The 26,369-nt window shown below is 36.6% G+C and overlaps 1 protein-coding gene across 4 annotated transcripts; it reads left to right on the top strand.

Moving 5' to 3' along the window:
• The first annotated feature begins 749 nt into the window (after window positions 1–749).
• Window positions 750–25,635, top strand: APG3 (Peptide chain release factor 1). Of its 4 annotated transcripts, none has more exons than XR_013236758.1 (18): window positions 750–986; window positions 5,729–5,785; window positions 7,401–7,481; window positions 7,618–7,675; window positions 7,754–7,857; window positions 9,549–9,600; window positions 10,882–10,931; window positions 14,956–15,021; window positions 15,103–15,267; window positions 16,010–16,082; window positions 16,298–16,430; window positions 19,680–19,737; window positions 21,230–21,277; window positions 22,274–22,357; window positions 22,582–22,676; window positions 22,867–23,116; window positions 23,226–23,359; window positions 25,237–25,635. XR_013236758.1 is itself a non-coding variant. In XM_077361626.1 (16 exons), exons 1-16 carry the CDS (start codon window positions 834–836, stop codon window positions 23,012–23,014), a joined length of 1,425 nt encoding a protein of 474 aa, XP_077217741.1. In that variant the 5' UTR covers window positions 750–833; the 3' UTR covers window positions 23,015–23,180. The 4 variants fall into 4 exon arrangements, 2 of the variants coding, with proteins under 2 accessions (XP_077217741.1, XP_077217742.1); XR_013236759.1 differs by having other exon boundaries at window positions 22,867–23,088; XM_077361626.1 differs by lacking the exons at window positions 23,226–23,359; window positions 25,237–25,635 and having other exon boundaries at window positions 22,867–23,180.
• Window positions 25,636–26,369: the final 734 nt, after the last annotated feature.

The raw sequence follows: 26,369 nt of genomic DNA on the forward strand, positions 1-26,369 counted from the left end.
CCACACTTTGGTCGCCAAGTATGGAGCCGGTTATAGAATTAGCTTCTCATATCATTCTTAGTACAATTAGCTTCTCTTAAAGGGTCTCTAAAGATGCCATTTTAAGATTCTAATATCATCAAACCTATAGTTAAAGCCATTTTAACCCGCACTTTGTTTTAAAAAAATGCATTGTGTAGGTTCATTGTTTAATACTATGTTCAAAACTTCTAAGGCAAAAAACACCATTTTTTTAAGGAAAACGTTTCAATACGTATTTGAAATTTATTTCATGGCTTATAGCTTATTGCCCAGCCAACCTCATTGGATGATCCCAGGCCTTCGATCAAGCACAGTGAACAAGACCACCTTTAAGATGTCTTTAAGCCGTTGATTTTTGCAAGTCTTAAGTTTCCGAAAGAGATTTCCATTTGGCATGGGACCTAGATCTATTGGGTCACTCTTTTTCTTGGCTCATAACATCAACGGTCCAGATCACCAATCACATCTGCCTTCATTTTCCTTCAAGACCAGATCAGTCTTACCAGTCCATCTATAATATAAATCCTTTAATAATCTTTCATTTGTTACTAACCACTTTGCTTAAGACTACAAATTGGATGGTTAGGATTCTCTAATTCATTCAAATTGACCCAAGGCCCATCCTGGTAGGGCCCAAATCATGGAAATTTAAATCATTAGATCTCAGATCAATCTGACCGTTATGGCCTCTTTTCCGCCCCCTAATTTTTTTATATCCGCACCCCCCTCCCGCTTTTCATATTATCCCAGGCAGAGATGAGAGAACAGCACCACTCGTTCTTCTCTGTCTCAAAACCCTAGCTGAAAGGAAAATGGAAAGTCTATTCACAAGCTTTATATCTCGAATTCCCACCACCACAAAGCAATATGGAATTCCACCTGTTATCTTCAACAACAGAAGCAGAAAATCTTTCATCTCTCGCCCTTTTCCCACCTTCAAACCTCCAAGGATCGTTTGCACGGCGGTAATTTTCGTTTAGTTCAATATATACTGAAATCTCAGAAACAGTGTTTTCTTCTATGAATTTTCTGCTTATGGTTAGAGATTATATCTCGATTAATATACTCTGCTATTGTGTGTAGCCTATTCTTTGATGGTAAAATCTCAAACCCTTGTAATAGTTCTCTATATGATTGAAGTCAGTTGTCTTCAGTAAGGAAACATTTAGTCTGTCCATGTGTAGAGAAATTCTTTTTCAATCTCATGGTTTCGCAGAAATTCTGAACCTGTTTTTTCTGATGGGTACTTGTGATGGGTTATTAGTTATATATTTTTTTTCAAGCTTAACCTGTTTTCTGATTGGTAATTGTGATTTTACAACGAAATTCACGCTCGCACCGCAATAAATGAAATAACAAAATGACGGAAAATGCAGCACACACACAAGAGCATAGAGATGTATGTGGTTCAGCAATGATGCCTACGTCCATGGGGCGATAACTATAAGAGAAAATATACAAGTAATTACAACGGAGAAAAAAGAAACCCTAAAATCCCCTTACAAACATTATCCCTACTCTCTTTCTCACTGTGAAAAACACTATCTCTAATCCTTTTCCAATCTCTCTCCTAATTAGAAAAATAAAAAATAGAAAATCCTAAGATTACAACACCTCTCACCCTTTCCCATTTAAACTAGGAATCTAGAAAGAGAACCCCAGCTGTTTCCTGTATTTATCACTTAGGAAACATGTGAAGTAGAGAAATAAGAAAAATCACTATAATCTCCACGTTGATTTTTTATTTGAACGACAATTATTTAAACTAGGAATCTAGAAGGAAGAAAATTCATGACCGGAGAGAAAAGATAAAGATAACAAAGCAAAAAGAAAAAAAATAAAAATCAAGGACGAATAAAATCAAACAACTACAGAAACAATCACTCCACCCTAGTTTTAGTGAGTTGATCTGCCTCAATCGTGTCCACCTTGGCTTGTTTTCACAACAAATTTGAAGATTTCTTGTTGGCATCTCCACTTGTTGCTGTCATTGCAAAAAACCTTTGGTTTTAAGAAGCATTAACTACACACACCATCAAATCAATCTGGTTATGAGTCTACCAAATTCGATCAACACGATCAATACATGTGTAGCTCCCTCGAGTTAACTCATCCAGTCAACTCCAGAGAGGGACTATATATGTCCTCTCCCATCTGAAGAACCGCACCTCACCACTGTCTTCAATATGAAAACCATTCACACATGCCTTCAACCCAGCTGTAGAAGAGACCCCACACAAGGCCTTATGACTTCACACACTTCGTTTACAGAAGCTCATCAAGGTCATACAAATACTGTTGGACGCCGCATTCCTCACCTGACAATACACACCACCTCACTTCTCTCTCTTCATGAGAACTACGTAGTCATGTGATTTTCATGTCACCATCTGCAGCCCACAACTGAATTCCTGTAACCCGTGGGTCCAAACGACTAAGGGATATTAGATTCACTCGCATCTTATGATATGCGCCACCCCACCTAAGTGTGAACCACTTCATCAAATATCTTGATCCTTACCCTACCAATGCCCTGACATCACAAAAAAATCTGTTACCCTAGGAAACTACACCTCCCCTCCTTTCTTAAAACGAAAACATTGTATGCCTTTCCCATTGATTCTGTATCTCGACTTGCCTCCTGGATCTCGTATAAGACAATATTCCTATTCGATTCTCTCATCGAGTAATCAACTCCTGATTTTGACCGCCCTCAGGATTTAATTCCTTCCTAATCTCGTTAGATAGGCGGTGGTGGCATGACCTCTTTCAGCTTCTTTGTTTCTTTTTTCAAACAGTAAGGTAGTCACTAGATCGTCGTATGAATCAAGAATTGAGGTAAGAAGCAATTTGACATTATCTTCTTCCTCCATCTTGACATTCAACTTTGTCTAGCTAATATAAGATCCTATTGAATACACTCAAATGTTTCTACAAGATTCCTGCCAACCTGCATCTTTAGCTCGTACAACTGATGCTTTCGATACAACTTGTTGGTCAAGCTATTTGTCATATTGATCTTCTTCATCTTTTCTGATAATTCTGGGGTTCAATATTCCTACATATCAGTATTTGACAGACAATCAAATTGTGCTGATGCCCTTCGACTCAATGCCCTCCCACTCGTCATGCTGCATCTTCCCCAACTTATCATCCTTTTCCTTCAATGCCAAATTTAGGTCCCGATGAATGTGCTTCACCGTTTATGCCATAGCATAAAACTACCACGCCCGTCAAACTTCTCAATACGGAATTGACAATATGAAGCTTTTATTGTCATCGTGTAAAACCACACTCGTTAGTCAAATCGGCCAAGAAAAACCAAAATTTTACAATGAAATCCACACCCACACACATCCCTCATTAAATAAAACATGAAGAGGATGGAGGAACGCAACACACACACACACACACACAAGAATATAAAGATATACATGGTTCGGCAAAGATGCCTGCATCTGTGGCGCAAGAACCGATTCTCATTATAAGAGAAAATAAAAGGAATTACGAAGGAGAAAAAGAAACGCCCAAATCCTCTTACAACCGTAGGTTTCACGTGACAGATCTGCAGCTTTCACTGAACTGTTTTGTAAATCAATGGTCTAGAAATTCAGAAAAGTCCAGTTTCAATCTTTATGAAGCTAGTATCAATTCCAAATTTTGATAAAGAAGAGATCAACAACCATTCTTGGGAATTAAGGTTTGTAATAGAATTGATTCCAGATCTAGAATTCATCCAATACACACGGAAATAAAGAAAAGAGGAATTAGGGTGTGGTAGTTGTGAAGACGAAAGAAGATTTAAGATGAGAAGTCGGGATATAAAAACGCCAGTTGGAGTCCCATCAACGTACCCGACTCAAATTAGTAACTACTTTACCAACCTCTTAAACAATTAAAATAGTAACTCTGAACTCTAAATTTTGATAAAGAAGAGATCAACAACCATTCTTGGGAATTAAGGTTTGTAATAGAATTGATTCCAGATCTAGAATTCATCCAATACACACGGAAATAAAGAAAAGATGAATTAGGGTGTGGTAGTTGTGAAGACGAAGAAGACGAAAGAAGATTTAAGATGAGAAGTCGGGACATAAAAATGCTAGTTTAGTAACTACTATACCAACCTCTTAAACAATTAAAATAGTAACTCTTAACTCTAGGCTCCATGTGAGATCCTTGGTGGGCCACATCTCTTTTCTCGAAAAACCAAAAGAGAAAACCCTCATGTATGATAGTTTGACCATGTCAACTATAAAAATTACGGAATTTCCCCTTAGTGCAATTTTCGAGAACGGGGAATGGTTTAGTGTGCTCAGTGGACCCCACCTGATCCTAGAGCCTTTGAAAGCTCATAGTGATGATTTCCTTGCTTGAATATAGTCGGTGATGGTTCCCATCATAAGGCTAAGTCATGCTATTCATGGTATCCATATTTATGTGTCATGAGATCCTTCACCCCATCTCCACCGTACGCACGGACATGTGTATTGTGATCCAAACCACTGTTTAAACGCTCCCGAGTCAATCGTTGAAACGTCTGAGTCAGCTCCATTTTACGGTTTTACCTTGGCCTCGCCCTCGTCCAAGGTTTCAGGTTTTGATTTTGGCATGCGTTTTGGTCATGACGGAAATGGAAACATGTTGGTCTTGGATGGAAATTTTGGTGGAAATCCTGTAAAATTACGGAAATGTACGAAAACATATGCAAAGATGGACATTTAAGATGAAACTTCAGGAAGTGCTAGAATAAGCAGCAGCACACTAAAAAAACCACCTTACAGTTTTGGTTTTGTTATGCGTTTCAGTGGGGATGGAAATGGAAATATTTTGGTCATTTCGTTTTGGTTTCAGTGGAAATGGTGTGAAATAAAACATCCTTGTGTGTCATTTGGTTTGCTTCATGCCAATATAGTTCTGTCTAGTGTGTGTTAGCATGTGAATAGTTATTTTTTTTGAATGGTGTGTGAATAGTTATTTTAGTGGGTTTTTTAAAGTAAACCCCCCCTTTCTGTGGGAAACTATGGCATGATCATTTTTGCATGCAAGTCGTGGACTAGAGTTAATCTCCAACAATGATTCCAAAAATGCTTTTCTATGTATCATCACAGTGAAGTTTCAAGTGACTGGTGTTGGAAATGTAGAGTTAAATTGTATGCACAATGCGCGGCCATTCTTTGTGGAAACCAATGCCCCAGATATTTGAATGCTAAAGTCTCTATTTTATTGCTTAGAGAAAACATAAGCTTAGCATGTTTTATGATTTGATGCCAAGAAACAGTTTCCTTGTGGTGATATTTTGCAAAAGAAGGACAAGGTTTTATATGTCACAGTTGAAAAAAGCTAACATCACACCTTATTGACAATGCATGATCTGTTGAAATCATTGAGAAATTCTAGCATCAGGGTTCCGTTACCAATTCACGGATGCTATCAAGTGGTCCCATTCCCTGCACGGCTGCACCAATGAATGTCGTAGATCACATGTTTTTTCATGCATGTGAATGGCTATAGCATTCCCTTGCATAGTTTGTTACATGTTAAGTAACTTGCATGTCATAGACTATCATGCTATACTCATTTGAAATTTACATAGACATTTAAGTACACAACAAGTACATGAATAGACATTTTCAACATAATTTCTCAATCATTTATTACTTATCTCAAGGTTTACTTTTTCTTTTTCTTTTTTGGTTTAATGTAGGAACCATTTCTGATATCAAAGTTGGATTCTGCTGAGAGGACATGGAAAGAGTTGTCGGTATACTTTTCAATATTACATAGATGTTAACAACCATTGTTCCATTATCTTTGAGCATTGATTTATTGTTGGCATTCTTATATGAATTAGATAGATATTAAAGCTCGTTGTTGCAATACCTCTATGCTTTTGAATAGCACAGCGATGCTAACAATCATTGTTTGATATCTCGGTATTTATTCATTTGCTTCATGAACTTGGTTTGTAAAAGCTACATACATTTTCTCCTTTCGCTCGCTCATTTGTTAAGCTGGTCATGATGGTCCAAAGCTTGCTGTCTTGTCGATAATTAGTGCATTGATCTTTTCTTGGTAAAGTTGATTGACTTTATTGTCATCTTGTTATTCTTGTCATACTACTAGACGAAATTTCTCTAATCTAGTACTAGACGAAATCATGTTCAAGGTGCAAAATGACCAGATGTCCTTCCAAAAAGGCTGATATCCAATGACTTTTTGAAATCTCTCATTCAGTTATATATGTGAACTCCGTGAGTACAAGTGTGCAACAACTAGAAGAAACATAACTTATTTTATAACTTCATCCGTGGCTATCCGGGACCTGAAATTTATGTATGTCAATTTATGAATTTATTGCATTGACAGCCCAAAGCCTTGATGAATTCAAAAACTACAAATTAAAACTTGATAACTAATTGAATGGAAAAATCAATGTTCTTTGAATGAAAGGGCAGGGGAATTGCACCACAGAGCCATTTGATTCCGTCAATATAATAAAAAAGGGCGGCCTAGTGCACGAGGCTCCCGTCATTGCGGGGTCTGGTGAGGGCTAGATGTACGCAGCCTTACCCCTGCTTTGTAGAGAGGCTGTTTCCGTGACTCGAACCCGTGACCACTAGGTCACAATGGAAGAACCTTACCGTTGCGCCAAGGCTCGCGCTCTTGATTCTGTGAATACAATATAGAATAATAATTTAGACCACTGCACCCTAGACACCTGCACATAAGACTGGTTAGCATGTTTTCTGGGTATTTTTTGGGCACTCCAAACGGTTATCTTTTTTTATGATGGTGGCTGATTGCCATTAGAAATCCTTCTCTTACTTTGAGTGGCAGAATATATTGTGTCAATGACAGAAGGCATTCATGTAGTGACATTCTATGTCACAAATATCTCCGATAGTTTCAAAATATAGCAATTTTATTGCAAGGACAAAATCCCGAAATAATCCCGAGAATTTAAAGATATTCATTTACTGTGATAATATCATGATATTTTTACGATATTGTATATTTTAAAGTTTTTCTCTTAATTTATATATTTTTAAATCCTTCTTCATGAAATTTTTCTAAAGGATTCATTAGCCGACCCCAACTAGTTTGGGACAAAGGCTTAGTTGAGTTGAGTTTATATATATTTTATATAATTTTATTTTACTGTTTTTTCCCAATATAAACCCAAAAAATAAAAATATAATTAATATATCCCGAGATTTTCCCTTGCTGATAAATTCCCGAGAATGATATTTGTGACATAGGTGACATTATTATCTTCACACTCTTCTTTTGTCTCTTAATATTTTCTTTTGGCAAATATCCTTCAATAGCCTTGCAAATATTGCATGAGAATGAAACTTATAAGTTGCTAACTGTAGGTCAAGCTGGCAGATCCTGATGTTGTCTCAAATCCTGGTGAATACCAAAAGCTTGCACAGTCTATGGCAGAACTTGAAGAGGTATTGTAGATAGAAAACAATACATTTTCAGATATGTTTGCTGAATGGCAAAGAATTCTCATGTGAGAAAGTGTTTGGGAAGCATTCCAATGATGTTTCTTTCACTAATTCATGCTATGACACTTTTAAAAAACAGGTAGTTTCAATCTATAAGAGATTCAAGGATTGCGAGAAACAAAGAGAAGAAACAAAAGGTTGATGCCCCTCGTATTGCTTTTAATTTCAGAATGGCTGAAGTGCCTTTGTTAATGCTGGATTTATCTTTTTGACAGCTTTAGCGAAAGAGGATGGCAATGACCAGGATATGGCAGAAATGATTGCTTATGAAGTTGAAACACTATCTAATCAACTCAAAGAGCTTGAGGAGAAGCTGAAGGTTTTGACCTTAGTTTTCATGTCGTCACACACCATAGATAGTTTTAGTTAGTTATTTGTTGGGTTTAATTGCACTGTCCTTCAATTTTTGAGACGGTAATATTCCATCACTGTGCTATCATGTGATTGGTTCTTCTAATTGTACTGTCGTAAGATAGAATGTTTGAGAAGAAGACTCTTGTATTCTTTTGACTTATTGATGGATTATTTTGGGATCCCTCAACAATCCTATGTCCTTTAAGGATACTTGGTGTCAAATTAGTAAAAGTTGTGTTGTGCACGGAATGAGGTTTTCTTTTTGAAGCCTTGCATACCATGTAGTGATTGCTATGATCTGTATTTATGTGATGCATTTGCAGGTTGATATAATCCTAGAGAAATTGGTTTATATTTTTTGTATCCATATAAACTCTTTAATTGTTGGTTCTTGTATCTACAGATCAATATCCTGATGATCTTCACCTGGCTGAAATTCTAGATTGTCCAAAGATATTACCTAGACCTTTTTCTTATTTATTATGGTATATACTAAAGCATCAAAATTTTGAAAGATATGATTGATGTCAGTGATGAAGTGGCCAATTTCCTCTCACATTGATACCAATCCCAGGATCACAAACTTGATGCACCATCAATAATTAAATACACAACACATAAATGTAGATTCACTAACTGATGTTGCTATCGTAGGTTTGTGCTGCTTTTTTAATTCTATTAAGTGCTGAGTTATCATTCTTTGGAATTACCTGCTCAATTACGCTTCCAGTGAGGAATCAGTTTGTATCAAATCATGTCCCATTGCTTAAGTATTTCTCTTCCTTTTATGTATTTCCTCTTTCAGCTTAATGATAGAGCATGATAGTGGATAAACTTTAGTCCAAAACATAGTGGATAAACTTAGTTTGTTCTATAGATATGGTTTTATGGACCCATGGTTCCAATTTTCTCAAATATGAGGTCCACATGGTGAGCAGTGCCACGCCGACCTCCTATGTGAAGCCTTTATTGTTTCCATTACGAATCCTGCAGCCCATTCGGAGTACATTATTTTGAGTTGCTTTCGCAAGTAGGATTCTGGCTACATGCTTTCGAATCACTTCTCTTTTTTTCTTGGACATTTTTTGTTCTTTAAAATTTTTAGTTGGTACTCAATAGGAATTCTTAATTGAGAATGGATCATAATTTCATCTTACAATACTTTGGAGTTCAGAGTTACATCCTTCAATTCTCTCCAAACCTAGTTGTGATCAGGTCCCAGTTAGGTCACAGTTTCGGACATCTGACTAAGGCTTGTTTTATTAGACATATTTCCACGGATTAGAGTAATTTCCATGTCAGATCTGCTATAAATTTGTACACAGATCATGATTACGTGGAAGCATTTTTTTTCTCAAATTATTTTTTTCTCTAGTTTATGTTGACATTTCTATACTTAATACTGCTGTTTTCTTGCAAGTTTATTTTTGACAGTTAAATAGCTAGATTCTATGATCTATTATGACCAGTTGGTCTTCTCTTCTAACATGGTATCAATAGTCAAATATGCATCGGGGGTGATAGGAGTGGTGATCTGAGTTTTACTTCTCTCTGTCAGTGCACCTGGAAGCATCATACTCTGTAGAATATTTCAAATTTCTAAGCACTTCTGTTGGATGCTTTTTTTTTCTCATTCTATTTATATTTTTCTGATAGGTATTATTGCTCCCAAGCGACCCTCTAGATGCACGAAATATCTTGCTTGAAGGTAGATATTTTCTTTCTATAACTCGTTCATCAATGAATGTACTCTTCCTACTAATGACTAAGTAGTTCATGTATAGAAATAGTTCCTTGGATATGTTCTGGTATCAAATTGCTATCTTATCAGTTATGCTTATGGACTTCATCATATTGGAGGAGGAACGCTCCAGTGAGGCCACCTCTTTATAAAACAATGGGGCATGCCTAGTATTACATAGTGTGCCCCACTGTTTGTTGATTCAGAATATCCATCTGGTAGCTCTTAACATTGGATCCACAATGTCTAAAATATCATGCCAATCGAGTAAAAATAACTATCCAATTGAATGTATTGTTGGCCTTTGAATATGAACCGTCACTTATATTGCGTTTGTGACCATCCATTTGCAAGCTCTTGATTGAATAGTGTCATCTGATCAGCATGCTTTTGTGGCCCATTGGAGGTGCAAGGTGGGGCCTCACAGGTAGACAGTCCATACCGATTGTAGGTAGGATTCCCCTATGTGATGGTGGGCATGCCTCACCTTTCAAAAAAAAAAGAAAAAAGGAGAAAAAGAAAAGAAAAGAAAAGAAAAGAAAAGAAAAGAAAAAGTGGGCATGCCTCACTCTATTACAATGAAGTCATGACTTACTGGAGCCGTCATCTAAACAAGGTTTTAAATTTCGGTTTTGGGGTCAATTTTGGTCCTCACCGAAACCGAAATTTCGGCCAAAATTCTGTAATGGGCGCTCGAAATGTCGTTTTTGGGCCAAAATTACCAAAATTTCGGTAATTTCGGCTGAAATTTGGTAAAGGATTAAAAAATTAATATTTTTTTCCTAAATTTCGGTGAAATTACCAAAATTTCCGGGATTTCGACTGAAATTTGGTACATTTCGATGATTTCGGATTTCGGATTTCGGTCGTTTCGGTTTCGGTGTTGACCGAAATCCGAAATTTCGGATTTGGTCGAAATTTAAAACCATGCATCTAAATTGGAGATGCAGCTCTCTGTTTAAGCTTATCTTACCATTATTGTTGCCAACGTTGTGCACTTGATCACATGATACTTGTCTCATATGTATCAATAACAACATTATGACATGGTCAATAGTAAATTATATAGTGTATGTGGTTTTGCTGCCTTAAAATGAACGTCACATGCTTGAATTGAAGACAATGCTTCAATTCAAGCGTTGCCTTAAAATGACTCTTTACTCAGACCTAGGTCTGTTAAGCAAGATTCCTCAAAAGCTATTTTTGTCTCAAAACAGCTCTACCAAAATTTTTTTCCCTCTTTTACAGTGAGGGCAGGCACCGGGGGTGATGAGGCTGGGATATGGGCTGGTGATCTTGTAGGTACATGTTTCTTTATCGTTGCTAATCATGGTGTTGCCGTGTTGGATTATGCCATATAAGTCTCTACTCTACTTAGGAGCATTGATTCTTTTGAACCCATGTATATTAATATTTTGATCCGTGATTGCAAACTTGGTTTCAACCCAAAAGTTACCTAGAGGTTTGGGTGAGTTAATTTGGTTGAGTTTTACTTGCTTGAGTTGAATGAATCAATGAACCTTAAAACTGATGGAAAAATTAACAAGAAAAAAACTATGAGAGTAAATATGAGTTTTGACCTACTGAAAGGGAAACCCTAGGACTGTCCTTTAGTTACACTAGATGATTAAGATTACCTTGATCGATAGCCGAGTCTTATATTCTCTTATGTCTTGTTACTTTTGCTTGATTGATATTGGTCTCTCTCTTTCATTTTTCATTGATGAAAATATACATATTTTCCTAGAATTAAACGATAGTTGTATGCCCAAGGAAGGAAATATAATTACACACACAAAAGAAGGAACTAAACCCTAGTATAAATAAGAGCCTTAGACTTGCTGGAATATAAGACTAAACCTTAAATTGCTTAATCTAGTCCATGGTCATAAAAGATAATACGGGCATTTTTCTGGACATTTAAAAGATGATTTTTGCATGACTTAGGTGAATACTGCAATTAATGGTCCCAAACAATAGATTAAAACATTTTCCTTTGTGTGAAATTTGTTATCCTTTTCTCATTTTCTTAATAAAATACACCAAAAATGGCTTTCAATGCATTTTATATCTCAGTGCTTTGGAACATGTTATGTAATCTTGAAAAGTTCTCCAACAAAATGAAGTTTTTGTGGATAATTTATCCTGTTTTCGTATTCTCTGCATATAAGATATACCTATTAATTGCTTTGAACTCAGCGGGCAGTTTTTCATTCATTCTTTTATTTTTTGGTTCTTAAATCTTAATATGGTTATATTCTTGTTTCCCATGTAAACTAGTTGGTGCTTTTAAGTCATTTACTCTTTCCGTGTTTACATACATGCAGACTGCTATATATATATATATATATATATATATATATATATATATATATATATAAGTATTAGTATATGTCATGTTTTGTACACTAAACCCTTTTGTTTAACACGTCTGTTTCTTTTCCCATCTTTTTCCTCTGACCCTTTTGTTTGACACTTGTTTGTTTTTCCCATTTTTTCTGACTTTCTCCAGAATTTTTGATTGATTATTGTATGGAGTCTCTCTCTCTCTATCTCTCTCTCTCTCTCTCTCTCTCTCTCTCTCTCTCATGAAATGCTGACTCTCTCACTCTTATGAAATGCTGACTCTCACCTAAAATCAAACCCTTTGTTTGACACGTCAATTTTTTCCTATCTTGTTTCTTTGATTTCCTCCATAATTTTTTATTCATTATTCTGGGGGGCCTCACTCTCTAATTTGGTAAAGTCTGTCCCTCATCTCTCTCTTCCACTCAAATTTTAAATATACTAAGATGAAAGGGTCAGGTTTTGTACACCAAACCTTTGTTTGACACACGTTCCCTTTTTCGTTCATTTTTTCTATCTTTTTCTGTGGATTTCTCCAAAAATTTTGATTAGTTATTGTGTGGGGACTCTCTATCCCTCTCTAATTTTCTGCAGTCCCTCTGTCTCTCATATGAAATGGCGACCCTCTGATTTCACCTAAAACTTCTTCTCCATCTCTCTCTCTCTCTCATTTCTCTTATGAAAATGTCCACTCTCTTTTACCTAGAATCTCTCTCTTCATTCTCATAAGTACACAGACTGCAACTGTTCTTCATGGAGTTAATTAGAGAAGGTGTTGAGTGGCTTGAGCCTCTAGCTCAACTGGTTAAATCCCAGCTTACCTAAAAAAAGAGTTAATTAGAGAAATGTGAAATCTACCTCACCTAAAATCTCTCTCTCTCTCTCTCTCTCTCTCTCTCTCTCAAATTTACTCTCTTTTGAAACATTCATTCTCTTTTGAAAACATACCGCTCCCCCCCGCGCTCGTCTCTCTCTCTCTCTCTCTCTCTCACACACACACACACACACACACACACACACACACACACACACACACACACACGCGAGCACACATTGCAACCATTATTCATGAGAAAGTTAATTACGCTCGCAGCGTTATTTATAATAGAGTTAGTTAAAGAAAGTGGCTATGGATATACTTGGCCGGAAATAGAAAACAATAACAGTGGGAATGTATACTCCATCTCCATATTTTACTTTTGCATGTTTTTGAAGATTTTATTTTTAAATACTGTTTGTATATCATTTATAGCTATCTTGATTATTTGTTCTTATTGAATACATTGTATCCAATCTGTACCCAATATGTGTGTTAGCAAAATGTTTACCAACCCTGTGCATCTCACAGGAAATGTGATTGGGCCTATGTATATATTATATATACATCTTGGTCTGATTGAACTCACTCGAAATGAACTTTTGAATTGATTTAATTCTAATGCACTCTTTCATGGTATTAGAACTTTCTTTTGTTTGAACGATGAAAGATTTTATTTAAAAGAGAGGGCGGAAAACCCCAACACAGAGGTGGTCAGTACAGAAAAGAAAAACAAAGAAGGAAGGATTGCAACACTTGATCCCTCAAAGGGGGAAGAAAATCAAAGATCTCCATTCAATCTCTATTAACACCCATCCGATCTCACAGTTCCTTATCTTTTTCTTTGGATCTTTTTTGTATGTGAAAAGGAAAGAAGAGTTATCAATGCCTTAACATGCTTCCTATCTCTAAAAATGGATTTTTAGTCTAATCAGGTTGTGGTAGCTTTTATAGGTTACTTGCGAATATTCACTCTTTGAGAATGAAGGAGGTATTTTGGAGGTTATTTCTCTGTTAAAAGGAGTGTTTGTAAAGGGGATGAGAATCCTTGATGGATTCTTGTTGTGGATGATTGGTTTAGAGTTTAGACTTGTGGAATAGGGAAGGTAAGTTGCTGTCATATAACGAATTGGTGTGGAGAAGGCTTATGGGCTTGTTGATTCCTGTGTAATCTTGGTCCACGCATCTAACACCTCTGATAAAAACTTCTATATTTTGTGGATATCATCTAGAGCAACCTAAAAATTTAAGATTTGTTCTAAGGTGCTTCGAAGTGGCACAGGGTGGACGGTCAACTCAGGCGAGTGTGATAGTGGGTGTAGGAATGAGATTGATTGAGTGTGGAGGGGGTTTGCAACATTGATGGGATGGGAGGTTGATTCCTTACTGATATAATGATCTTATACCTAGGAGGCTAGGTCCGCCTTTCTGGTTGGAAGTTCTCTAGGAGTCTCCTTAGGACCCAGGTGTTGAAAGGGTAGAGAAAAAATCTTGTGATCTGGAAGCAATAATACTTTCTGGCTTCCCAAACTCAGAGAGAAGCAAAATCTGCGGCCAATGAGTAGTAATTTCTTTCGTATGTATCATTATAAAATGTTTACAAGAGCTTAATGTTCAGTCATCCCCAAACCGAAGACACACATAAAGCCAAGCTCCTTACCAGATCCCCAACACTCCTGCTCTGAAATATAAAATAAAATTAAGCTATCTATCAAATCACCCTGTGGCTGTTGTTGATTGTGTGGTTATTGAACCCTTCCATTAGGCTTTATTTGGATGCCAATTGCAAGGGATCCTCAAGCATTCCCTAAGCAAAAAATGCATTTTTTGGATTCCTTGGTGTATTTGTTTGCCAAAGTAACACCCAAATCCTTAGAGATTACCGGACAGCAAAAAGGTGTAATAATTGCATGTCTAGTGATGTGACGTCACTTCTTTTTTCATATGAAATATCTCAAAAGGACAAGATTTCATAGGTAATCCTCCTCTCCTCTCTCTCTTTAACTTTCTCTCTATCTCTCCCTCTCCCCCCTTCCATAGACTTTACTTCCCTAAAGAATGCTTAAGCATCCAAACAAACCCTTAAGCTTTTTCTTGAGTTAGATTGCTGAGAACTAAAGTTAATTGATACTTTGAGATGGTTTTCGTGGTATCTTCAGGTGCGCATGTACCAGAGGTATAGTGAGCGTAATTCTTGGAAGTGCACTCCCATTTCTTGTTCAGAGGTACTCATGTTACTACTTTATGAGATTCCGACATCTTTGTCTGACTCGAGTTTATTCATGGAGGTTACTTTCACTTTTCAGGCTGAAAAGGGTGGCTTTAAGACATACGTAATGGAAATTAAAGGAAGTCGTGTCTATAGTAAGTTAAAGTATGAGTCCGGTGTTCACCGTGTTCAACGCGTCCCTCAGACAGAAGCACAGGGTCGTGTGCATACATCAACAGCAACTGTAGCAATTATGCCAGAGGTACATTTTATTTCACATATAAATCATGTGCATCTCTCTTTGTTATTGGCATTTTTTTTTTTTAAGATGCCAATTTTGATCTGCTATCTTTGATGGGAGAAGTCGATTAAAAACTCTTGCAATTGTGTTTTTGGTTAGCGCTACTGAAGTTCTTTGGAGGCTATACACAACGCAGGTTTCCAATTTAAAATAATATAGGATGCACATTGAAATGAACTTTTTGTGATTACCTTAGCAACTAAATCCTCAACTATATACTTAGTGTTGTATAATAGTTTATGCCACGAGAAGGTTTTACACTCACAAGTCACATCTTCTATAGATTAGTTGGGACACAGTTTGGGTTGTCATTGCTGGAAGCTTGCTAGTTAATCTATGTTTCTGACTGTAAGCTCGTAATTTTTATGGACATTTTGAATCTGTTCTATTGCATTTTTCTTCCTTTCCTCCATTTTGAGAGGATGCTGGCCGATGCATTGGGGTTTATCTTGATTGATCATTTATGTTCTACTTGTTTGCGGATTTTCTTATGAGGACAAATAATTTTTTTTTTTTGATTACTACAAGGCATTGACCGCTTAAAAGATGATTTATCTTCTAGATGTGATACCTCCTATATAAGCATGATCAATTGACAATTAAGTTTCTTACCATTGTTTGCAACAATTCTCGTTACTACTTTTACACCAACGTGTTGTTCCTCTACTTCCACATTTACGGTTTAAGCTTTATTTGACTTCAGGCTGATGAAGTTGAGGTGGTAATTGATCCAAAAGACATTGAACTTACAACTGCAAGAGCTGGTGGTGCTGGAGGTACGAATCACCAAAAGATTGCTCAGATTTTTTTTAAATGGTAGCTAAGAATTTTTTTACGAGTGAATTATATGCCTCGTGATTCTTTTACGAAATTTATGAGGGTATCGAAATCTTCTTTGCCATTTCTTGCTTTCACCGCATTCTATATTCATTCCAACTTGTCTTTACTATTTTTGAGCCGCTCATCTCATGCTAGTGGGTGCATCATGCAGGGCAGAATGTCAACAAGGTGGAGACAGCTGTTGATCTTTTTCATAAACCAACGGGAATTCGTATTTTTTGTACTGAAGAAAGATCTCAGCTTCAAAATCGGAATCGTGCACTTCAGTTATTGCGAGCTAAACTGTGAGTTATTGCTGGGGAGAGCTGTTTAGATTAGCTGCTAAAGTGTGAGTTATTGCGAGGGAGAAGATTTGGTTTGTTAAACTGTTGGCTTTCTGAATGAAGATTGGGGGCCCCACCTCTTCTTTTTTCTCTTATGGTTGGAGTTGAGTGACCCACTTTTAGTGGAATGTCTGGTTAGGGGATTCGGATCCGCTGTTGTGAAGCATGTCTGTTCTTTTTTTTTGAAATGGCATGTCTGTCTATACGTTAGAAATCGAATCTGCTCAGTTATGGCCACAAACCATGAATCCACAAGTTAGGAGTCATACATGGGGTACAATCCCACCCTCTGCCTCTCTATGGGGAGTGCAATCACACCCATCTTAGGAATCAATTTATCCCATATGTTATGAATGTTGATATTTCTATAATTCATTAGCGTATAATCTGCTAATGTTTAATATATACTATGGTGTTACATAGTTATACTATAGATGCAATTGTAGCTTTTTAACTTTATTATTTTATACTAACTATAATGATATTTCAAAAACCTAACTTTTGTTGACTGAACCAGTGAAGGTTTTGGATCGGTTGGAACTGGTTCAACTGCTGGTTCTATTGAACCAGTGATGAGTATGATGTTTTAAATAACTAATAAAAAAATATTAAAACAGAAATTTTTTTATGTATAAAGTAGTAAGATGTGAATTCAGTACCTTCTCTCTCTCTTACAATTTCCACTTGAAATTTTGGGCATATCGAAGTGGATCTTTCTATGGAAGCGGTCTTCCATTGTTACTGGCTTGGGCTTTTGCTGTAGAGGAAAACCTCAATTGCTCGGTTACCATTGTATGGAGAGAATAGAGTAAATGATAGGAAGGCCTGAGTGACAAGCTTTCTATAGCTGCACTTCTCTAGTATGTCAAGAATTTTATGTTTCCTATTTTTCGCTTTTTCAGTGGCACGGGAGGGAGGGATGCATCTTGCCTTCCTGTGTGGCTTTGTCATGTTATTAAGTTAAAATGGAGGAGTATTTTGATGCTTTAGCATTTTTCTCACATTTTGGAAGATTCATCCTTACAAAAAGAGGTCCTAAAACAAACCCATGGGGCAAAAGGGGAGGGAGACCATTATTTCAAGACAAGGCTGACACTTCCAAAACTCGAGGGCTTTCAAACTTCTTAAAAGATTAGGTTGAGATTCCTTCTTTCCTTTGGAGAGAGAGTTTAAATATAATTTCCCTTTTCTTTATCGATAATATTATCTCCGGTGGTTTTGCCCTCATGCACTCCAAAAGATATAGCCAACTTTCTTGAAGATCTTTCCTATCCATCTGTTGATCTGACCTTGGAGCCATTTATATGGTTAACGCTATTCATGGCTGCAGAAGCGCCTCCCTTCCTACTATTGTTCCAGGAGTTCTCATCAATTGGATCTCCTTGGCATAGGAGCAAGGTTGTGAATCTGTAGTTGTTTTCCTCTCCTTAGAAATGAGAACAAAAGAAAAAAGTAGTTGTAGATAGAATGCACTGATCACCATTCAAAATGAAAATTACTACAAACACATTGCAAACTAGGCCACGTTTGGATACCCACAAGATTTTGATTTGGATTTCTCACATTTGGCAGTTGAGATTTGGATCTGGATCAAATCCTTAAATTTCCAAATCAGCTACAACAATGAAAAAAGAACTGATTTTCAAATCTTTTCTGCAAGACATTATTTGGAAATCCATAGTTGTGGCAAGTACCTTCACCCTCGCTGCTCCTTGACCAGCAGCAGCAAGACGTCCCTCCCTCCCTCCCTCTCTCTCGTACAACATGAGCTTGAAGATGATTGATGTATTTTGTATCCAAAATTCAAATCCAAATCCAAATACAAAAACATTAGGTATCCAAACGTGGCCTTAATGAAAATGAAATCCTGTATTTGATAGCAGATAGCTTCTCTCTAGTTCTCCATTGTAACAACTAGGAGCATCACTATTGTTGGAATCTGGATTTTCACATTTAACCTCCTCATTGTCTCTCAATAATGCCCTAAAATTTTAGCATCGACATCTCCTAACTCAACTTTTGTCGTTGGAGCATTCTATGCAATTTCTTCTGGAATGTACACCATTTTGGAGGGGGCCTTAACTATGCAAACTAATCTGGTGTTAGATTTCTCACATTTTCTGCTACAACCTTCATTTTTTTTCTCTATCATATGATAATTGTGTTTCCAAAGCACTAATAATTGCAAAATGTTTCACGAATTCCTTTTGTTGACAAAGAATTCTATTTTCTTTGAGAAGATGTTGCATGCATGTATTTATATGTAAGAGTACTCCTCGTGGTTCATGTCTATGTCGATGCAGCACCTTTCTGTCTAATTCTTTTCTGTATAATTATCCACTATACGCCTAGGTCAATTTCTCTCCCCATACAATTATACATTTGTATGAGTCTAATTCTTTTCAATATAGTATTTCTTCTTTTTTCACAATTCCCCATCTTCTTTCAATGTATCTTCCATTATCTTAATAGCCAAGTCTACATTCATTTGAATATTTCTAATCTGGTCTTTTTTACCATATGGATTATTCATTTAAATTGCATCACATGCCAATAAATTCTCTCAAAAGCTAAAAATTGTCCAGTCAAGCCTACTTAATTATCTAGTACATTGTAAATTAATGGCGATGACACCATATAAGAGTTAGTTAAGTTACCAAGATATCAACTGATGGATCTTAGGACCCTGTCCTAAAAAAAGCATTGTTCGAGCAAAATTATGAATTCTTAATCAATAAATTCCATGAAGATTATTAAAATGCTTGTAAACCGGACGTGTGATCAGAAGCTAATAGAGAAACCTGATATATTTGCATGAAACAGAAAACTTACCATAATTATCATAAACCAGAAAACAGTTCTAGAATATAAAAATAAATATTATGGAGTTTGTAAATGATGTGTTGCTTGTCAACATGCGATGAAAATAACGATGTTAGCCATGATAAAAATTATGGAATATACAATTGGAAATACATGTGATAAAACTTGGATTTTGATCATGATCTAGGTTGCATGGTCAAGTTTTTTATCACTAGGCCTAAACTTTGAGACTTTCCTCACTAAGATGATTTAGGCCCCTAGTTGCATAACTAAATCTTTTCATATTTTCAGGTGTGTGGTTTGGTCCTCTGATTTCCAGTTTTTGTACATTGATTTGGAAAAAAGTTCTTCCTGATATATCCTTGCCAATATATTTGATTGTTGCAGCTATGAGATCAAAGTAAGGGAGCAGCAAGAGTCAATACGAAATCAGCGGAAATTACAGGTTTGACATATTGACTTAAGAAAGATGCACTCATATGTTGGATGAACTTGCTAGGTTTTGAGTCATTGTAATTTCCACAAATTAACTCTTCTGGATGCCAATTTTGTATCTAAATCATCATAAATTATCTACTCTATTACTAGTCAAGTCCGAGTCTCCTGAATGAGAATCTATGTCGTGAAATTTAATGTACTGCAACAATTTCTTCTATTGGAGCTAGACTCAATATACAAGTTTTAGAGGCATTCTGTGATCCTAGTTTCTCAAGGTAAAACAAAAGTAAGGCAGAAGAAAAAGTAATAATCGTGTCTCCATTGATTGTGCAGTTTGGGAAGAAAAAGCAATTCTACTTAACACTAGGCAAATCAGTGATGAGACACTGCTGTTATGGAAATGGATCATGAATACTTTTTAACTATGAACACCAAAGGAGCGTTTACACTTGGCAGTGATTTTCCAAATTTCAAAGTCTGTTCCCTTGTTATTTGCAGGTTCAGCAATAAGCACTGCTTAAAAACTCCTCCGAGTCAATCATTTAATGCTCTAGTTGACTTGGTTTCAGCCCTGATTTGTTATCACTTTGACTTGCCTGTGTCAATCAAAGACCACATTGACTTGCATTAATCGACTTGGTTTTACCTTGGGCGAGTTCTTCGCCATGTAAAAGTTCTTAAACACCGCCAAAAGGCTTTGGAACTCTTTGACCTTAGGTGCACGAGCTTGTCGTCTAATTGAAGGTTTTATAGGACCTTTGAAAGAAACATCTAAGATTTAACATAGTTGGAGATTACCCAAAACTAGTGGTCCTTAAGTTCTTCATTATTTAAAATTCTGGATAAGGATGCGTATGATTATAGGAGTTGGTGTAAGGTGTAAACATACTTGCTGAATTCTATCTTTTCTCCTTTGAAGCGGAGCTGGGTTGTCTCTATAATATATCAGAGCTACATCATATCGTGAGCTTCTTTCTGAAATTATCCTCCCCAGCATAGTGGTGTTTTTCTTTGATATTTGTACCACAACGGAAACCTGTTTTAAGCCAAATTTTTATGGAGAAACCAACTTTATGTAAGAGTTCGAGTAGCTTTCAATAAGTTCACAATGTGGTGCCATAATTCGTGCTATAGCTGGGAACTTTGCGAATATTTTTATTACTTCAATGACCACTGACATACATGCACGTGGTTAGGGAAGAATTGCACCAAAAATACTTATATTTTCATTCTCAGTGGCTTTTATCACATATTAAATCTTTGTGGTAGCGTTACTGTTTAAGATGTGCGTGGATGTATTCCATAAGTGGCATAAATGATTGAATGATTTCGTATGATTGGACACTTTGTTTCTATTCTCACGCACATGTAGTTAAATTGCCAAATTTATTTTAAGTGTGTTCTATTTTTCTTTTCTGTCATAAAGTGATTCTGGATACAATAAAGTTTGATGCACTCATTGGGAAAATGTGTTTTATGGTCTTTCCTGAAATGAGCAGGTTGGTACTGGTGCTCGTTCAGAAAAGATCCGGACGTACAATTACAAGGTTCTCTCTTTTACATGTTAAATTGTTATGCTGGTTTAGCTACGCCCAATCCTAGTGAAATCTTTTGAAAACCTCTATAAGACGATCAAAATCTTTATGTAAATTACCATGTCACCTTGGTGGCTGACCACAATACCCTTCTAAGTGCTTTATCATCTTACTTATTCATAAGCAAAATCATAGAGGATTGAGAAATTTTAGGAGTCACCTTTCAAAGAAAAAAAAAGAAATGTTCGGAGTGGCTTGAATTTTAAGAATTAACTGATGAATCACCGTGAAGAGATGATTCAGAAAGCTTACAGAATCAGCCAGTTACCTTCTTGTTTCCATGAGCAGCCATGTACGTTTAATTTATACAAGACGAGAAAGAATCATGTCAGATGTTGTAATTATGGAACCTAGAAAACAAGAATACGTGTTACAAGGAGCTTTAATTATTATTACCTTATTTTCTTCCTCTTAACATTAACAAACTAGGCCACCCAGGGCCACATTTAGGACTCTTCCTCGAGTTTATTAATTTAACCAGGGCCACAATTGAGTGTCTTGAAGAAAGGACCAAATATGGAAAACTTATGACATGCTCTATTGTTATTGCCAAGGTCTGTAAAATGCAATACTATAACAGTTATGGGTACTTTGAAAGAACAGGCCAACTTTCGAAACTAATGGCATGGTCTATTTTGTTGTTAAGATCTCTATAAATTGCAGATAACCTTTGTAGTCTCTTAGGATAGGCCTCAGCTTTCAATTCATAGATTAATTGGGAATTCATTCAAAGCTACCCTGGGCCCAACTGACAAGAAAATTTTTAGTGGATTAAAAGTGGTTAATTTCACGCAGTTAATCTACCTAGTAGCAGCTAGGCAAAAACAAAGGCACTGTGAAGGGTATTATGGTCAATTTGCAAAAAATTGGAACTATTTTTGTGCTGCAGACATATTAGTCATTTTCATGTGGGGGATGTCATAACCTGTCACCTTTTTATTTTGATAGGATAATAGAGTTACCGACCACCGATTGAAGACGAATTTTGAGCTCACATCCTTTCTCTCCGGTGATATTGAGACAGCTGTGCAGGTATATATCTTTATTAGGATCACCGATATAACTTTTTGTGTTTTATGATTTGACTTAAAATCTTTTTTCCTTCTATAAAGAAGGAATTTAAAACATCAAGAACTTCAATGAATGTTTTAACTAGATACTTGCCTTGTGTAAGTAATTTTTTTGGAAAAACTCCCACTTCTTCAGTCTTGCCCACTTATTGAAAGAACTAATGAAAAATTAATGTTATTATAAAGGGATTTGCTAGCGTCCACCGCAGAAGGAATTTCACGGATGGGCTGTTGCATGTCAGGGCAGCCACCTCATGTATGAAGACAAAATCTGCTGAAAAGTAAGCCCACCTTCTGCAATGAATGCTAGCAAATCCCTATTATATAAAACTTATAGTTTGTAAGAATCCCTATACGGAACATTGCCTTCTTTGCCCAAGAACTAGAGTTAGGAGGTTTCGGTTTGGCTAAAAAGGAAAAGAGCTAAAGAAATTTGAGGTTTTGCTGCAATCTAATGTTTGTTTCTTGCAGTCTTGTGTTGCCATGGAGCAGAAGGAACTGTTGGAAGAACTTGCCGAGTCTGTTGGTGCCCATGCTGTTTAACTTATCAAAATTTTCTCTGCTCCCAAATCTTCCCTTAGGATTTGAGAAGCAAGGAGTAGTGGTTGCCTCTCATTAATCCACTCTGACGCATATTACAACAATGATGGTGGGCTGGCACATTCTTGATAGCTTTGTACAGAGACAGTCTCAGTAAGAGATGGGTGCATATGTTTTGAATGTAATACATCTTTCCATGTGGAAAACTAGATTTGGTCTTGTGGAAATCAAAATCATTTCTCACTCATGTTCTATAAAATTTCATGACAGTAACAAACCCCCCCAGGTAGTCCAAGGAGTATGCTCTTTTACTGGATTTTCGTTATTGTCTGGGTGAAGTATCATATCAGTCAAGAGCTGTCGCTCCATTGACAGAGAAAGGCTTGAATGTTCGCTATGGCTTTAAAATGGCAGTTTGATCTAGGTGAGTTAGGTTATAATTACTTTCATTTATATTGGAGATTGAAAGATCTCTCTTTCTCTCTCCCTCCCTCTCTAGAAAATTAAATTTGGCCATTTTGGAATCAGATTTTAATTCAAACTATTGTGCATTCATCACAGATGGTTGGGGTTTTTTTTCCAAGGCTCCAGAAAATATCATTTCGCCCCCTTTAGTTACTTTCAGGAAAAGATAAATAAATGGAGAGGAAAAGAAAAATAAATGGCGGGAATACTGTCAGTTTTATGTAAATACAAACAAAAGGGGGTCTAATATTATTTTCCAGCCTCCTTTAGTTGTTGCATCATATAATGACAAATGGTAGTATAAAGAATGCCACAACATTATTATTATTATTTTGATATATACAAAATTATTCAATCATCCATTGATCTCCCATTCAATTGAGTAATCGACTTTTTACAGTATGAATAGCAAAAAATACAGTCTCAAAAGCCCTAGCCGTCATACACTGTTCTTGTGAACAGACTAGCTTTTATACCTTGGTTTTCTAAAAAACTAAAAGTACCACTTTTCTATTTTACTTTCCATTCCAAATAGGAAAGAAGACACTTTCTGAACAATCTTTACCTTGGCTTGTTTTCTAACCACCCGAAGATTTTCCGTTGATGTCACCACCGGTCCAATGTCGCAGAAAACCATCATTCGCCTTTTGAAGTACCAGCCACACACTATCGAATCAACATGGTTCTAACTTCTCCAGACTCGATCAATACAGCTAATGCACATGTGTAGCTGCCAACCCATTAACTCATTAGTCAACCCAAGAGAGGGATCTTGATCCATCCTCCCCAATGCACTTAGGTATTGTCACCTTCTCAACATCGTCTGCAACCTGGAAACCTACCTCCACTTACTGCGAAAGAGACCCTATGCGTGCACGTGCTACCACTCAATTTCCAACTAAACATCGAGATCTTAGGAACACTAGTCACCGCATCCCCAGCCAATGATATAATCTGTCACACTTCTCTCTTTTCATCAGAACCATGTAGTCGGGTGTGATTTTCTTGGATCCACATGCAGTTGAATACCTGCAACCTTTAGAGTCCAATCGGTCAAGTGATAAGAGATTCTTTTGCATCTTTGAGACATACGCCACAACACCCAAAGTACGAATCACTTTGTTGAAAATCTTGATCTTCACAGTCCCAATTCTCATGACATCACAAGAGACCCATTACCCTAAGACACTAACCTGCCCTTGTCTCTTGGAACATATCAAAATATTCTCTCCTAGAGCATACATGAACAGGGTTTCATGATAGTCTAATAACCACATACCCATTGTCTCACTCAATTTGTATTTTAAACTTCATAATGGAACTATTCCAAATAACATCCATGATAGTCTAGTAACTCCATTTTCATAAGAAGCTTAAAGGTATCCATAAATTCATGATCTCAAACCACTCCTCAAAATAAACTAGAATAAATTGTGGTATTCTCGGATGAGGAAGTTACAATCATCACAGTAAGCTCGTAGCCAATGAATCTCAAGTAATAATAATTAAGTTTTTCCATATTTTGAGAATCTTCTCTATGTACTTCTGCCAACCTCAAAGCAAACAAACTCAACTGATCAACTGAAACAAGGTAAACATAGACAACCGACTAAGTAATCACCAACCTTAAATAGACAGATAAAGTATGTGAGATCGAACATCCAAAATTGAGATTTTCAAGGAAATCCTTTTTCTTTTGTAAAAGAATGAGTATTTTATATATGATTAAATCTAACACACTTTTGCAATCTTCATTTGCATAAAGCAATTCATATGTTTAAAACATTTGAAAATCTACAGCCTTTGTTACTGCAGTCACACTTATCCTTTTGACAGGGCCTAGAACAGAAGCCACATACCACCCTTGTGGCATGGTACAGAACAGAAGCCACATATATCTTCTGTGGTAGGATTCAGAGTAATACCACATGGAACAAAAAGCATGATCGTGCTAGCAATATTTAACCCTGATGCAGATGAAACATCATGAATTAATCGTTGCTTAGAGACTCTGATACTACGGAAGTGAAGTCACAGGCAACTCTGTCTCAATCACAAGCCATGTAGGATGATGTAAAGGATAGACATTCAAGTAATTGATTGCTTGTAATGCTTTATTGGAGCAGGTCAGAGCCAAACTGGCTTCATCAAATTGATTTAATTTGGTGCAATTGGTAGCATGATGAACCCTTTATTATGGTTGGATTGCTTCAATTTCATATAATTTGATTGTAATTTCCCTTTCGGCCATTTCGTAAATGCATGTGGTAATTTCTTCATCGGTCCAGTTGTGCCTTCCCTAATGCACCTATTCCTCAATGATATCACGTTCCCACGTGATGTTATGGGCATGTTTGGCAAGCATGAAAATTTATTTCATTGAACATTCATAGGCGAGACTCTGAAAAGAGGAGCCTTTAGAGGGCACAAATGGATAGAACATCGAGTGAGCATGAGAAATCCATAAAAAACAGTGAAAACCAATACAGTACTTCAGATTTTTGTTAGTAAGCTGTTATATTAATGGGGTTTGCTAGGCAACTAAGTTCGCAGAAAGCCATTTCGCTGCTGACTTTTGCTTGAGAGAATGGCCACCTTAGATTGGTTAAATGAATAAGATAAAATGTACTAAAAAGCGAGCCTTTGTGGCTGTTATCTCTAGCAAAAGTCAGCCGCGAAATGGCTTTCCACAAAATTGCCATCAATAAAAACAAGGAGAGAGAGAGAGAGAGAGAGAGAGAGAGAGAGAGAGAGAGAGAGAGAGAGAGAGAGAGAGAGCAGCTTGGCTGTTTATATAGAAGCATGAGATTAGAGGGAGAGGGAGACTCTTGGGGGTGTGATTCGCGTGTGTATTATTGTTTACATGAAATTATTTGTTTGAAGGTTTATATAATATATAATGTAAAATTCTTCTAGCCTCTTGGAAAGTTCTACTTTGATATTTAATCTCTTTAGAGATATGTAGAGGA

The sequence above is a fragment of the Tasmannia lanceolata genome, unplaced genomic scaffold, assembly GCF_043159265.1.
Source record: "Tasmannia lanceolata isolate RefF3 unplaced genomic scaffold, GAP_Taslan_0.1 ptg000019l, whole genome shotgun sequence".
NCBI classification, from domain to species: Eukaryota; Viridiplantae; Streptophyta; class Magnoliopsida; order Canellales; family Winteraceae; genus Tasmannia; species Tasmannia lanceolata.

What these genes read in the sequence shown, in the direction of transcription:
- APG3 (XM_077361626.1), top strand. Translation starts at nt 834, where the DNA reads ATGGAAAGTCTATTCACAAGCTTTATATCTCGAATTCCCACCACCACA. An exon ending in CTATGGCAGAACTTGAAGAG is followed by an intron (nt 7,482 to 7,617) that starts GTATTGTAGATA and finishes TTTAAAAAACAG; the next exon opens with GTAGTTTCAATCTATAAGAG. An exon ending in AAGAGCTGGTGGTGCTGGAG is followed by an intron (nt 16,083 to 16,297) that starts GTACGAATCACC and finishes TGCATCATGCAG; the next exon opens with GGCAGAATGTCAACAAGGTG.